This window comes from Battus philenor, unplaced genomic scaffold (assembly GCF_028537555.1).
Source record: "Battus philenor isolate CCGP_79_NKW_IND1 unplaced genomic scaffold, ilBatPhil1.0.hap1 SCAF_6, whole genome shotgun sequence".
Taxonomy (NCBI): Eukaryota; Metazoa; Arthropoda; class Insecta; order Lepidoptera; family Papilionidae; genus Battus; species Battus philenor.
The window spans coordinates 7,519,745-7,532,861 of record NW_027181726.1 but is presented as its reverse complement, the minus strand read 5'-3'; the positions used below and the strand labels follow the sequence as shown (position 1 = coordinate 7,532,861).

The 13,117-nt window shown below is 42.5% G+C and overlaps 1 protein-coding gene across 3 annotated transcripts in view; it reads left to right on the top strand.

Annotated features, from left to right (window-relative positions):
- Positions 1-9,790, top strand: part of LOC137930655 (ecdysone-inducible protein E75) — a 90,776-nt gene extending 80,986 nt beyond the window's left edge. For 2 of the 3 annotated variants that reach the window (XM_068773985.1, XM_068773986.1), the window contains exons 3-5: positions 4,264-4,408; positions 7,720-7,955; positions 8,037-9,790. In XM_068773985.1, the coding sequence (XP_068630086.1) occupies positions 4,264-4,408; positions 7,720-7,955; positions 8,037-9,464 (1,809 nt within the window). In that variant the 3' untranslated portion in view covers positions 9,465-9,790. Of the gene's footprint in view, positions 1-4,263; positions 4,409-6,279; positions 6,649-7,719; positions 7,956-8,036 lie in introns of those variants that run through there. The other variant, XM_068773987.1, reaches the window with a different exon arrangement.
- The last annotated feature ends 3,327 nt before the right edge of the window (positions 9,791-13,117 follow it).

Below are 13,117 nucleotides of genomic sequence, written 5' to 3'. Positions count from 1 at the left end.
GAACGGTATATGTTGAATGAACGGTGAACGGGCTCGTTTTTACGGCTCACTACGAAGCGCGTGGCCGTACGCAATGATGTCAACAAACTCGTAGCTATTACGACACGTTCTTTTCTTACATTATAAATTAACAATTAGTGACTGACGTTTAGAGAACTTCTCGATCGCGTCTGATTATTTTTACCCATTAAATTAAAAATTATTCTAATTATTTTTGATATAACCAGTAAATAACCTTTGTCGTCTAAGTATGTTTAATAGATAATTCAATCATTGAAAATTTATTTCTATTTCAATTGTTGTATACATATAAAACTAAACTTAAATTTAAAAAAAAAAGTTATTATTGGTTTAGTTCAAAAAAGTTTGAACTGAATATTCTCAAGAACCTTGGCAATTTTTTTAAAAAAGGGTCTCTTATTTTGTTTACTCATTTATATGAACATATTATAATTATATAACATAGCAATATACATTTATTTTGGTTTTTTTTTTAAGCTCTGTATTTTTTCATAAAGGGGTCTCTTTTATGTTTACGAAGTAACGTGAACATGCCCTAGTTATGTAACGTAGTATTTCGCTTTGTAAACAATTTAATCGTATGTCGCTGTGATCGTTTCTCGAGCAATCGGGTTCTTTGTTCTCGTTGACCGACATTTTCGGGTGTTGTGGGTCGCTCATAATTTCGGCACCGATCGGCGGCGCAGGGCGCGGGGCCAACGACCCCGTGCCACCTCTGCTACACAGCTTCTCCTTGCCGTAAGAACTTTTACGGTCAACGAATGTATGTACGCAACAAGAGCGTAACCCACATTATTTTTTAACTGTCAGCTTAAAAGTTCATTGATCTCGTAGCGCTCGTGTTTATTGAGAGCGTCCCACGTCGATGAAGTTTACGATTTCCTGTGCAACAAATACTGTATACTTACCGATGTCTTTGTTGCCCAGGAGCTTGCCTGCGTGATTTACTAGTAGTCATTGTAACTATTTTATGTTGACGATTATAATATCTCTGTCTATATATTAAAACAGGATGATTATTTTGGGTATAAAACCTTTAAGTGCGTAACTCATTTGCCAGACAAAAGCTTTAAATCTTATAAATCTATTTCCAATCACTGTGTATTAAGTGATCACTTTGAAATATGTTACATTATTTTTTTTCATTGGAATGGGACAGGACAATAACTACGGAAGGTATAAAACCTGAAGAATAAATAGTTAACAATAATTAATTTTAGTACGTAATATTTTGGATGTTGAATACGCTTTTTCTTACTACATTATCATTTCGTTATTTATCATTGATTTCTGGAAAGAGCGTTGAACATTACATTAATAGACAGCAAATGAGTTGTACATTGTACCAAAACCAAATTTACAAGTCTGTTTCAGTGTCTTTTTAAATAATGTAAAGTAGTTCATAACTGATGGGTTTAGTATATATACTTTATATTGTATATAAAATAATCTTTTACATTTACGTAGAATTCGATATATTTACCAGAGTGAAACTTTGTGATAGGACAGTTGGTTGGTTGTAATTTTTTACTTCGATCTGATCAGTCCTTTAGTAGCTTATTTTTGAATAGATTTTATTAATAGTGTAACCTGCACATAGCGTAGCCCTCGCGTTCCAGCCGTAAGACGACTATAAGTTAACGGAAAATGAATCACGGGCCCGATATGAGTCAGTGCCTTTGTGTGTTATCAAGTAAACATCTGCGGCGACGGCGAGGTCTGTCGCTTCCTCAGAAATCGAGCGATGCGTCAGCACGTTTCGAAGCGGCCGGTCGTTGTCCGCGGCACCGTTACACGTTGACTTGCCGGCTTCGCTGCCCAGCTCTAGAATGTTCGATAGCAAAATTCGGTCGCCGCTTCACGCTCGGTTAGCAAAAAAACCATATTAGTAATCATTATCGAATTAATTTGTTTGCTAACAGTTTGCGACAATCAAAGTCGAACTGCTCCAACGCAACCTTGCACGGGCGAGCGACAGCTCTGCGACGAAAAGTCTAGATGCTCGCCTTAAACGCGGCTCCATTTGCGCTGTCCGAAACATTCTGGATAAAATATAATAGATGTTTTCTAGGACACCTAGCCCTCGGACAACTTTCTCAGACGCTTAGATTGTCACAATATCTGTATATAATTTAAAATTCTTATTACAATTAATACGTCGCATTCATAAGAAAACAATTCAATTTGTTACTTTACATTGTTGCGTCTATCAATATCTGAATTTTTGTTTTCATGTAAAATTTTGGCTATTGTTTTCTCATTTTTGTTGCTTCAAGAATAATAAACATAAACACTTTTAAAAAAACGGACATTGATTAAATCGGAAATATACATACATAGTTCATGACTTAGAATGATGTATTGTTCGTTAGTCAGTCGAATCAAGACGCGCCGTCTCTTGCAACAGTTTTCCCTAACACTAGGTCATTGGGCACTGCTTACAAAAGGTGATTAATATTATGCATTATCTATACTAACCTTAATTAACAGCAATACTTACAAATTAAAAATAATGATGTCATTAATCTATTAATGGATTCATTACGATCCATCATATACATATTATCCAAAAAATGTTCTTCCTTCTTTCGATATAATGTAATCAGTACAAAAAGAAGGAAATGAAATATTTAATGATTTGATAATCATTAAATATTTCATTAGCGGATTCTGAAAAAATTCTGACGTTAATTTCACTTAAAAATAAAATCTTAATATCTTCTAAGCAATATATATATATATACATATTTATATATATATATAGATATTTATTTGTGCTTACATACTATGACTCGGCAATATTTTTATTAATACTCAGTTTGTATAATCCGCGCGTACTACTACGTGACCTAATATATTACAAATGAATCATTTACGAATTCGGGGTACAGATAATATTCAAGTGCTTCACGTAAATAAGCCTACTATTTTTCCGAACTAAAATACAATGTAACCGTGTTGTTTATTTAGCGGCCATTGACAGTAAAAAGTCATTTTCTAGCTAAACCCAAATAAACATCGAATTAATATATCATTACGTGATGATATTTATTACGTATGATTGCATTGTTATGATTCCAATCCGTAAGTTAACTATGAAGTAGTATTTGAACGTAAGGAACTTTGTAAAAGTTCCTAATTTTTTTTATGGTTATAGTTGTAGTTGTGTAAGAGGCGCGGGGCGGGAAGGTTTTGTTTTCGCGTCAGCGGTCGTTGCCCGAGCGCTCGGTCACTGCCCGCTGTGGCCAATTATGGGCCACTCGCACAGCGCACAATGGATCGATGGCAGCACGAAATTGGGCCACCGAGCCAAACGTCCCCCGCGCCGCCAGCCTCCGCCACCGGCACCGCCTCGGCTCCTATACGATTTACTTACAAATACAATCAAATTAATTAACATCGACCCCCTTCGAGTGCGAACACTTGCGAAGCTTTTATTATGCAAAAGATATATATCACCGGTATCGTGAATGGCTATGAAATTATACGCAAATGTAGGGTTTGATGAACACACTGATATCTCACGGTTCGGAATAAAACGATGTGACGATTACAAGTAATTGTTGTAGTACAGAGGTGCAATTTAATCGATAATTGGATCAATGCACCCCCAGCGAGGAGCGCGCGCGCATTGAGGTAGGCCGTGACGTACCGTTGACGTCAGCGGGCGCAGAGGCGGTCGTCGGCCCGGAGCGCTCGCGCCCTAGCTCCCGGGGCCGGGGTGAAGGCGCGGGACGCGGGACGGGGGGGGGGCTCGTTGTGCAATCGAGCGGTCGTCGACCCGGGGTGAACGACCGCGCGCCGCGACGCCCGCCGGGATGCGCCCGGCCTATATCCGGCGCACCGGTGCAGCGGCGGCGGCGCATTCTAGAGCAACGTGGACCGTTAGGAGCGCGCGCGGGGGCGGCGGGGCCCGGGCCACTCTCACTTTCTCGGTTGGGTCGGCGGCCGGCAAGTAGGTCGCGCGGGTAACTGTGCGCCGCGCGCCGCAGCGCCGCAGCGCAGCCGGCACAGTCAGTCGTCGGCCATCACCCGTGTCGGTCCGCGTCGGTGCAGTGCGAGCGTAGTGCGATCAGGTGCGAGTGCAGTGCGTGCGGCATGGCGTGCGGCGCTGAGCTCCGCGAACGGCACTCGGTGCTGGTGAGCATGCTGGAGGCACGTCGCGATTCCAGCGACTCGGGCTGCTCCAGCGACGAGAGCTCCGACCCTGAGCGAGAAACTAACTGCAGCTGTGATCCCCAGGGCTTCTTCCGCCGCTCCATCCAACAGAAGATACAATACAGGCCGTGCACCAAAAACCAGCAATGTTCCATCTTAAGAATCAACAGAAACCGGTGCCAGTACTGCCGATTGAAAAAATGTATCGCCGTCGGCATGAGCAGAGATGGTGAGTTTTTACAATTTTTAATCCTTAATAAATTTAACAAATGTTTTTTGAAATTTAATTTTGTTGTGGTACTTTTCGACATATTTAAGAAAATATAATATTTACAATGAATTCAATTTATGTCATTTATGTTCAATTCATCAAATTAATCATGCTACTCTTTTTCTGTTAATCTCATGTTCAGTATGCTAAAAAACTGTTATAGAAATAAAATAAAAATAAATATTTATTTTTTTACAAAATAAAAATCCTATTAAGAAAATATAATAAAATATTTTCAAAAAAACATTTGTTAATACTATTGACATAGGTTTGGTAATAGTACCTAAAGCATTACATTTTCTTAGAGTTAATATGAATTATGCAATATTAGCGATGGCATACGGAGAGGCGTGCGTGGCGAACGCGTGTATCGTGTGGGCAATACGCATACGCAATTAGCAAAGGAAGGTCGTTCGCGCAATCTCGCGTGGACAGGCACCGCGATCTCGTCATGCGCCAAGTGGGACGCGCGGCGCGTGCCGGTCAGATCTTATTTCGCGACGGGCGCGGCAGGGGGCGCGCGGAGCGCGGCGGGGCTCATGAGAGGTGCGGGGGGCGGCGCGAGGGTCGGTTATGCAAGCGCGGGTGAGCGCACGCTAAGCGGGTCGACGGCCCCGGCCGCTCGCCGCTCCGCTCGTTGCGACACCGCTTGCTCGCCGCGGCGTCGGCGAGCATTCACGCAACGTGAAAGCGGAGAAAGGTGCATTTCGTAAGCGCGAGAGTGAAATTCGTATTTTCACTTTCATAATGCAGTTCATCGGCCGCCACTTAGTAGTTTCACCAGATTCATTACCTACGTAATCGGAATATGAACACCTTGGTTACTTTAGTTTTTTCATTTGCCCTAATAAATGCATGTAGAATAAATTAATAGAACATACTATTCTGACTATTTCTTATACATAAAAATAAAGAAAGGATGTTAACTAAATAAAGAGAATAGCAAGTATTTAAATTTATGATACAGGTTTTAACTAAATTATATTAACATCTCGCGACAGATACGTACACCCTCAAGTTTTGTTTCTCCGCTCGATAACAGATGGCGCTTTCGGCGGCAACATTAGCGCTACGTTAGGTATGCGGCATTGAAGTGAACTAACGTTGATTCATCTTTCTATTGAAGTTGAACGAACTGTCTTAAAATCATTTCGTGGACACGTCTATGCGTAATGATGTAAATAATTTTGCAAAAGTAGGTTTTTTGTCTTTTTTTTAATAAACCTTTGACTTTTTTATTCATTGTTATTATTCTTTTTGAAAGTAATATAACGTTTCTATTGCTAGACGCTTTTACCATTTATATAATTAACAAAGGTTTTAAATTGTATTAATCGACGATAAAATTAAGTAAAATAATAATCTTTTGTTATTAACCAAATAACAATAATAACATAAAGATAACTTTTTATCACTTTTAACTTTTTATATACTTTTTACTTTATTCTTTTTATTTTTAAGTAATTTAAATTTTTTATGTTAAAATAGATCAAAATAAAGCGATAAGAAATTAAACATATTGATCACAGTTTTTTGAAATTTTGTATACACCATTAATAATTTTTTATTGTATTATATTATAATATGTGAATCTAGATAATTTTAATTGATTCTAAAATTATATTGAAGGTAGCGTTTGTATAAGAGTGGGTGATAATGATGAAGACAGCTAACAGTAGGGACATTGTGATCGCGGGTTGAGAGTGGATGGTGCGGGGTGGGGGTGACGAGGCGGCGGGGCCTGCGCGGAGTTTATTGACGGCGCTCGCCCCCAGTCCCCTCTTCAAGTTCAAGGTTGGCGCGGCGCGCGCCGCGGCGCAGTGCGAGGGAGTCCGACCCGCGCACCGGTCGTCAGCCCTCATTTGTGATCGCTATGTGTCGGTTGGCAGTCCACAACGAGAACTCGAGCCTCGCTCACTCTAATCGCTCGGCTATAACTCGCTGACTACGCAACGAACATCGGATTACTTCTACACAAGGATTACAGTGGTTCAGTGAATTTATTTCAATTTTGGCAAGTGCTATGTGACATTTGTTATTAGATAAACTACTACGAAAAGTTACCAAATCAGTTATCAGTGGCTATCGGCTGTGATTACCTAGTTATTAGTGAAATATAAATATGGTCTCAGACATGGGAGAAGACTTGCCGATACTGAAGGGGATTTTAAACGGGGTGGTGAAATACCACAATGCTCGTATGTATTATTTTAATATGTATCAGTTTTATATTTTTAATTAATTATACTTATTTATTTCTTGATGAATATTTAACTATTGTTTGTTTTTTATCAATTTGGTTTTTGAAATTTATTATTTTAGAATAAAACATTTAAAATATTTTGAAGTCATGAAACACCAGGACTCGTAGTCAATTTTGTAAACTGACATTTTAGTTTCTTTCTAAACTAATATAATTCGATAAAATATATTTTATTTATATACTGTAAAGTAGTTATAAAATATTACAACAGTAAATAGTTCTTTAAACATTTTTTTCCTAAAATGTAGTAATAGGTTGGCATAACAAAATTTTGATTTAATAAATAATTCGTATAAAGTTAAATTTCATGAATATTATAAATACAAGATATGTGTACTATGTGACGTCTACGATTATCAAACGTTTAATAATATAGTAATACGTATATACATATTGAAACAATATACACATACATACTGATCCGGTAGCAACGAACAATAGGCCGAGCATCTGGTGCGACCCACATTACGCAGGGAAAGTCGGGAGAAATGGCGAGAGGGCGCTCTCCGCTTTCGTTTTCAACGCGCTCGCAAATACTTTCACCGGCGCGCGCGCACGGACGCCATAAGCGGCGGGGGCTTCGGGCCGCGGAGCTCCTATGAGAAAGTCGTAACACTTTTTAACATGACCTCGCGGTTCGCGCTTTGTCACTGCTCATTCGAATTAGTTCACTGAGTCGCGACGCTTTCGGCTTTGTGCTCTCCAGACAAGGGGTCGCGTCGACGGGCGATGAACTCTACCCTCCGCGTCAGCTGCACGTGTGGGCACCCGCATACGTTCGGTCTCCGACAGCTGTCGTTTTAAAGCATAAAGCCGCGACCTTGCCTAACACGTTCTTCGTTGGTTATTAAATAACGCTTAGTTCTTTTTATCTGAGTAAAATGGTGACAGGAGATGCAGTTAAACGCTCTATTATCGGTTGGCGTTAATCATATATATATTTATATTTACGAATAGGATGTAGGTGTAGTTCAAATAAGTAATTGAGATTGTTGTTTTGTCGTAGCTGTGCGGTTCGGGCGCGTGCCGAAGCGCGAGAAGGCACGCATCCTCGCGGCGATGCAGCAGTCATCGTCGTCGCGTGCGCACGAGCAGGCCGCGGCCGCCGAGCTAGACGATGCGCCGCGGCTGCTGGCGCGCGTCGTGCGCGCGCACCTCGACACCTGCGAGTTCACGCGGGACCGCGTCGCGGCCATGCGAGCCCGCGCGCGCGACTGCCCTACCTACTCACAGCCCACTTTGGTGAGTATCATTCCTCTACCTACTAAATTATTATTGTTGGCTACTTGGAAGTTGGTTCTAATAGCATTTTCATTGTTCTAGGCGTGCCCACTAAACCCGGCGCCGGAGCTCCAATCTGAGAAAGAGTTTTCTCAACGCTTCGCCCACGTGATCCGTGGCGTGATCGACTTCGCCGGCCTCATTCCCGGCTTCCAGTTGCTCACACAGGATGACAAGTTCACGTTGCTAAAAAGTGGTCTCTTTGACGCTCTGTTTGTGCGACTTATTTGTATGTTCGATGCGCCGCTTAATAGCATTATCTGCCTCAATGGACAGCTTATGAAACGAGACTCTATACAGAGCGGTGCTAATGCGCGGTTTCTTGTTGACTCTACTTTTAAGTTTGCGGAACGTATGAACTCCATGAACCTCACAGATGCCGAAATCGGACTCTTCTGCGCCATAGTTCTAATCACGCCGGATAGGCCCGGTCTTCGCAACATCGACTTGGTCGAGAGAATGCATGCGAGGTTAAAAGCATGCCTGCAAACTGTTGTCAGTCAAAACAGACCAGACAGGCCCGGCTTCCTCCGGGAGTTGATGGATACGCTTCCCGATTTGCGCACATTGAGTACGCTGCACACAGAGAAGTTGGTCGTATTCCGCACAGAACACAAAGAATTGCTAAGACAGCAAATGTGGGGAGAGGAAGAAGGTTGCTCGTGGGCGGACTCCGGCGCTGACGAGTCCGCGCGCAGCCCCATCGGTTCAGTGTCGAGTAGCGAATCCGGGGAGGTGATCGGCGACTGCGGCACGCCGCTGCTGGCCGCCACGCTGGCCGGGCGCAGGCGGCTTGACTCGCGCAGCTCCGTCGACGAGGAGGCGCTCGGCGTGGCGCACCTGGCACACAACGGTCTCACCGTCACCCCAGTGCGTCCGCCGCCACGCTATCGCAAGCTGGACTCGCCCACGGACTCCGGCATCGAGTCGGGCAACGAAAAGCACGAGAGGATCGTGGGCCCGGGGTCGGGCTGCTCGAGTCCGCGCTCGTCGTTGGAGGAGCACGCGGAGGAACGGCGCGCCGTTGCCGCCGACGATATGCCGGTGCTGAAGCGCGTGCTACAGGCGCCACCGCTGTATGACGCACCGCTGCTGATGGATGAGGCGTACAAGCCGCACAAAAAGTTCCGCGCAATGCGGCGCGACACGGGCGAGGCGGAGGCGCGGCCGGTGCTGTCGCCGCGGCCGGCGCTGTCGCCTCAGCCGCAGCCGCAGCCGCCGCCGCGCGCGTCCTTGTCAGCCACGCACATCGAGCTGGCCCGCAGCCTGCGCGAGTGCCCGCGCATGACGCCGGAACAGCTGAAGCGCACGGACCTCATCACGCAGTACATGCGGCGCGGCGAGCCGAGCGAGCCGTGTGCGCCGCCCGTGCTGGCGCTGCAGGTGGATGTGGCGGACGCGCCGCTCAACCTGTCCAAGAAGTCGCCGACGCCACCGCGCGCCTACATGCCGCGCATGCTGGAGGCGTGAGGCCGGCCCGCGGAGCCCGACGTCTCCGCTACCCCACCCCGACCTACTTTCAATTGAATAAACTATCTAGTTAATAATCGTTCGCAAATCGGTTTAATATATAATATATGTGATAATTCGTTTAAGACGCGTGCGTGCGTGGCCGGTGCGGGACGAGGAGAGCGCAATAGACTGAAAAATAATTTAAGACTATATAAGTATAATTTATAATGCAATGCAGCGCCGGTCGCGGTGTGTTTGTTTGTGTGTATTGTATGTGCGTATGTGAGCGTGCTCAGTCATTTGTTTGTTAATATAATGACAGGTTGTCGAATTAAAATAAAACAAAGTTGTAAAAATTTTTTTGACTTTAATTTTTTACACCCAAAAAAATGTTTAAATACGAAAGTAATACGTAAGACACAGAAAGCGCCCTACTGCTCATAAAATTTAAGTTTTAATTTTTTCAATAACAATATATTTTTTCCGATACTTAAGCAAAAGTGCAATAAAACTTTTAACGTTCATAAACTATTTTTTGTAAATAAAATATAATAAAGATTGTGCAAAGCGTTATTATCATGATCAATTACGAGCTTTGGGATATCGTATCATCTTTCATTTAATGCTACGATCTCTAAAAAAAAGTTATGTTGAGAAACGTAACCAGTATCACGCAGCATGTGGTAATGTTTAGATAATTAATACCCCTATTACTATAATATAAAAGTACAGATCATAAACATTTCTTCAGAATAGACTTAAATACACACAAAAAACGTTCTATTCCGCATTGGTATAACAAGAAGTAACGTAAACTAACGGTATATAGGCACACCGAAGGACGACAAATCCGCTTGACTGATGACTATGATATCTCAGTTCCGTGTTCCGAAAGGTCGGCCAAAAGGTCTTTTCCTGGCTTCCCAATGCGGCGTTTAAATTTTAAAAATCGGAATAAACCTGTATAGTAAATTTAAATACGTAAATTTAATCTATCACATTTCAAGGTTGCGAGGAAAGGCATATGAGTTATATTTGTAAGTTGCGTAATTGTTATCCTTATTGTTGAAAATGGTTAAGTTTACTAACAATTGACAAAAAAGATCTTGGTAACTTTCTCGCTTTTATGTACTTAATAAATATCGCCCGTCACTCGTTCATCGTTACATTTGAACCTGATTTATATACATAAAGTGATGGCATATTTTATAACAATGAAAGCAATACAAGCAATGAACGTCTTATTTTAATACTTTTATTTCGGGTGTTTAGAACGTGAATAAACGAGTAAAACACGTAATACAAACTTTATAGATTTTGAGTAGTTACAGTTTATAAACAATGAAAAATTATTAAGTTATTCTGGAAATGGATCCTGAACTTAAAAAGAAATGAAAAATGCTACGAAGACGCAGATCGAAGTGATGGAAATATCGTCTTTCAAGGCTTTTAGGCCATGACACAGCAATCAATAATGTTGGAGAACTGGCTGGAAAGAAAAACAGAATTTAATAAGTCTTAGGAAATAAATAACAATAAATAAATTACAATTTAAGTACCACAGATTGATTAGTATTAAACAAATATAGATCAATATAGATACACGGGAGATTAGTTATAGATGGCAAAAATTTAACGTGATTAATGTATAGCTCATTTGCTGTCAATTGATGTATAGTGACCGTATCCAAAATCAGGTTTCAGAAATAATTTATAACGTAATGGTAAGAAAAAGCGTTTACCGATTATTTATTGTTTATTACCTGTCCCTGTAGAGTATACTGCTAGAAGTTATCGACCTGTCGCATTCCAATAGAAAATAAAAATTCATATAACTTATTTCGGAGTAATTACTTTATACATGCAAATAAGTGTAAAAGCTTTTTGCTGACAAACAAGCTATACACCACTATAAGGCTTTTACACCTATATCCAACCATCCTGTATATTAACAGGCAAATTACATTAAGTTTCAAAGTTAAATTTTATAAAATCGGAGAGCAACTAAACATTCTACTAATTTTTTTATTAAGTGTTATTTGAACGCATTTCTTTCTAGACCTCTAGTTTCTAGAAAGTACGATTAAAGCGTATCAAAAAAAGTTAAGGTCAATAGCTACACAAATTTTTAATTCGTTGTATTAGGCGGTGTGGTTAGGCCTTCCACTAGGTGGACCGACCACATGGTTAAGGTTTTGGCACTTCGATGGATGGGGGCAGCGCGGGCAGTGGCATTGGCTATACTCGAATGTTGATGCGCGCTGTTAGCCGTTTTGCTTGGACGCAGGGCTCGCGGATCCGAAATCCGCGAGCTAATAAACTAAAATAAATCTACGTCAGATGACTCAATGGCATTGTTTTCTGTTGATGTTCTTGTTGTTAGCCTTGCGGGCTTTCACAGCTTCATCGCCCACAGGGCTCGTAATATTTACATACTATCCTACTGCCGTCTCTCGGCGCGTGTGTGCGCTGCGAGGGACTTGCTTGTGTTGCTGTAGCTTTTCTCCTTCGATGTTGATGTTGGAGTCGGCGTCGGCGTTGTCGTTGTCGTTTCTTCGTTGTCTTCTTCTTGCTACTGCCTTCTGGCAGTAGCTATTCGATGCGCCCTCTTGGTCGGGCGTGTCCTGGCCATTTTGAAAGTGGTCTTCTTTGTGGTGGCCCCCCTCGGTGTTTTCGGGGGGCGTTTTTTAATGCCTTTCGGGGTCGGAGCGTCCTCGTCCGGCACTGCGTGGCGTGGCCTACGCTTTGCTGTTGATGAGTGTGTGTCTGGTATGTAGTTGGCCGCTTGGGCCACCAGACTGTTTGGATGGCGTATGGCGTCATGGAAGTATCTCCTTGACGCCTCTCCAAAGAATTCTTTGATTGTAGGGAGGTTTAGGTCGCTATGGAGGTCGACGTCCCTCTGGTATGGTTCCGCACCGGTTGCTTTCCGGATGAAGCGGTTTTGGATCACTTGCAGGGTGCGGCGATGTTTGGGGAGGCCTATGCCTCGCATTGCGCGTCTAGTGGCTACTATGACGAGCGGCAAAACAAACGCATCGTTCCTGTAGCCCGGACCGTTGCAACGTGCGCGGCAAAGTTCGATTGAAACTTATCCTTAAGAGTTAAAGCACATTATGTTAATATATGTATATATGTTAAGTTACTAATAATTAAAAAAAATATATTTATTTATATATATATATATATATATATATATATATATATATATATATTGTCAAGGTCAATGAATATTGTTAATTGGATATATTATAGTGAACATAAGAGAATGCAATAAATTGCTTTTGATAGATATCAGAGAAGAGCGGCGACAAAACAAACGCATCGATCGCGTAGCCCGGGCCGGTGCAATGTGCGCTGCAAAGGATAGCGGGCGGGTGTCGGGTGTATTGACCGGCGCGGCGCAGCGGCGCAATGCGGCCCTGCACTTGACTCGTGCCGGTGCATCGCCCGCCACGACCCGGGGAGGCTGCCCCCGCATCGTCCTCTCGATCCTTGCAAATGCCATCTGCTCTTCCCTATGTTTAAATGTCAGGGGTGAAACTCCCCCTTAAATACAGTACAATCCACAGAACATTGTTTTCTACGATTGTCACTTTTTTTTTCGTTGAATTATTTTTATGATTATTAAATCGGATAAATATCCGTAGCTAGTGCCTGGAATATATCTT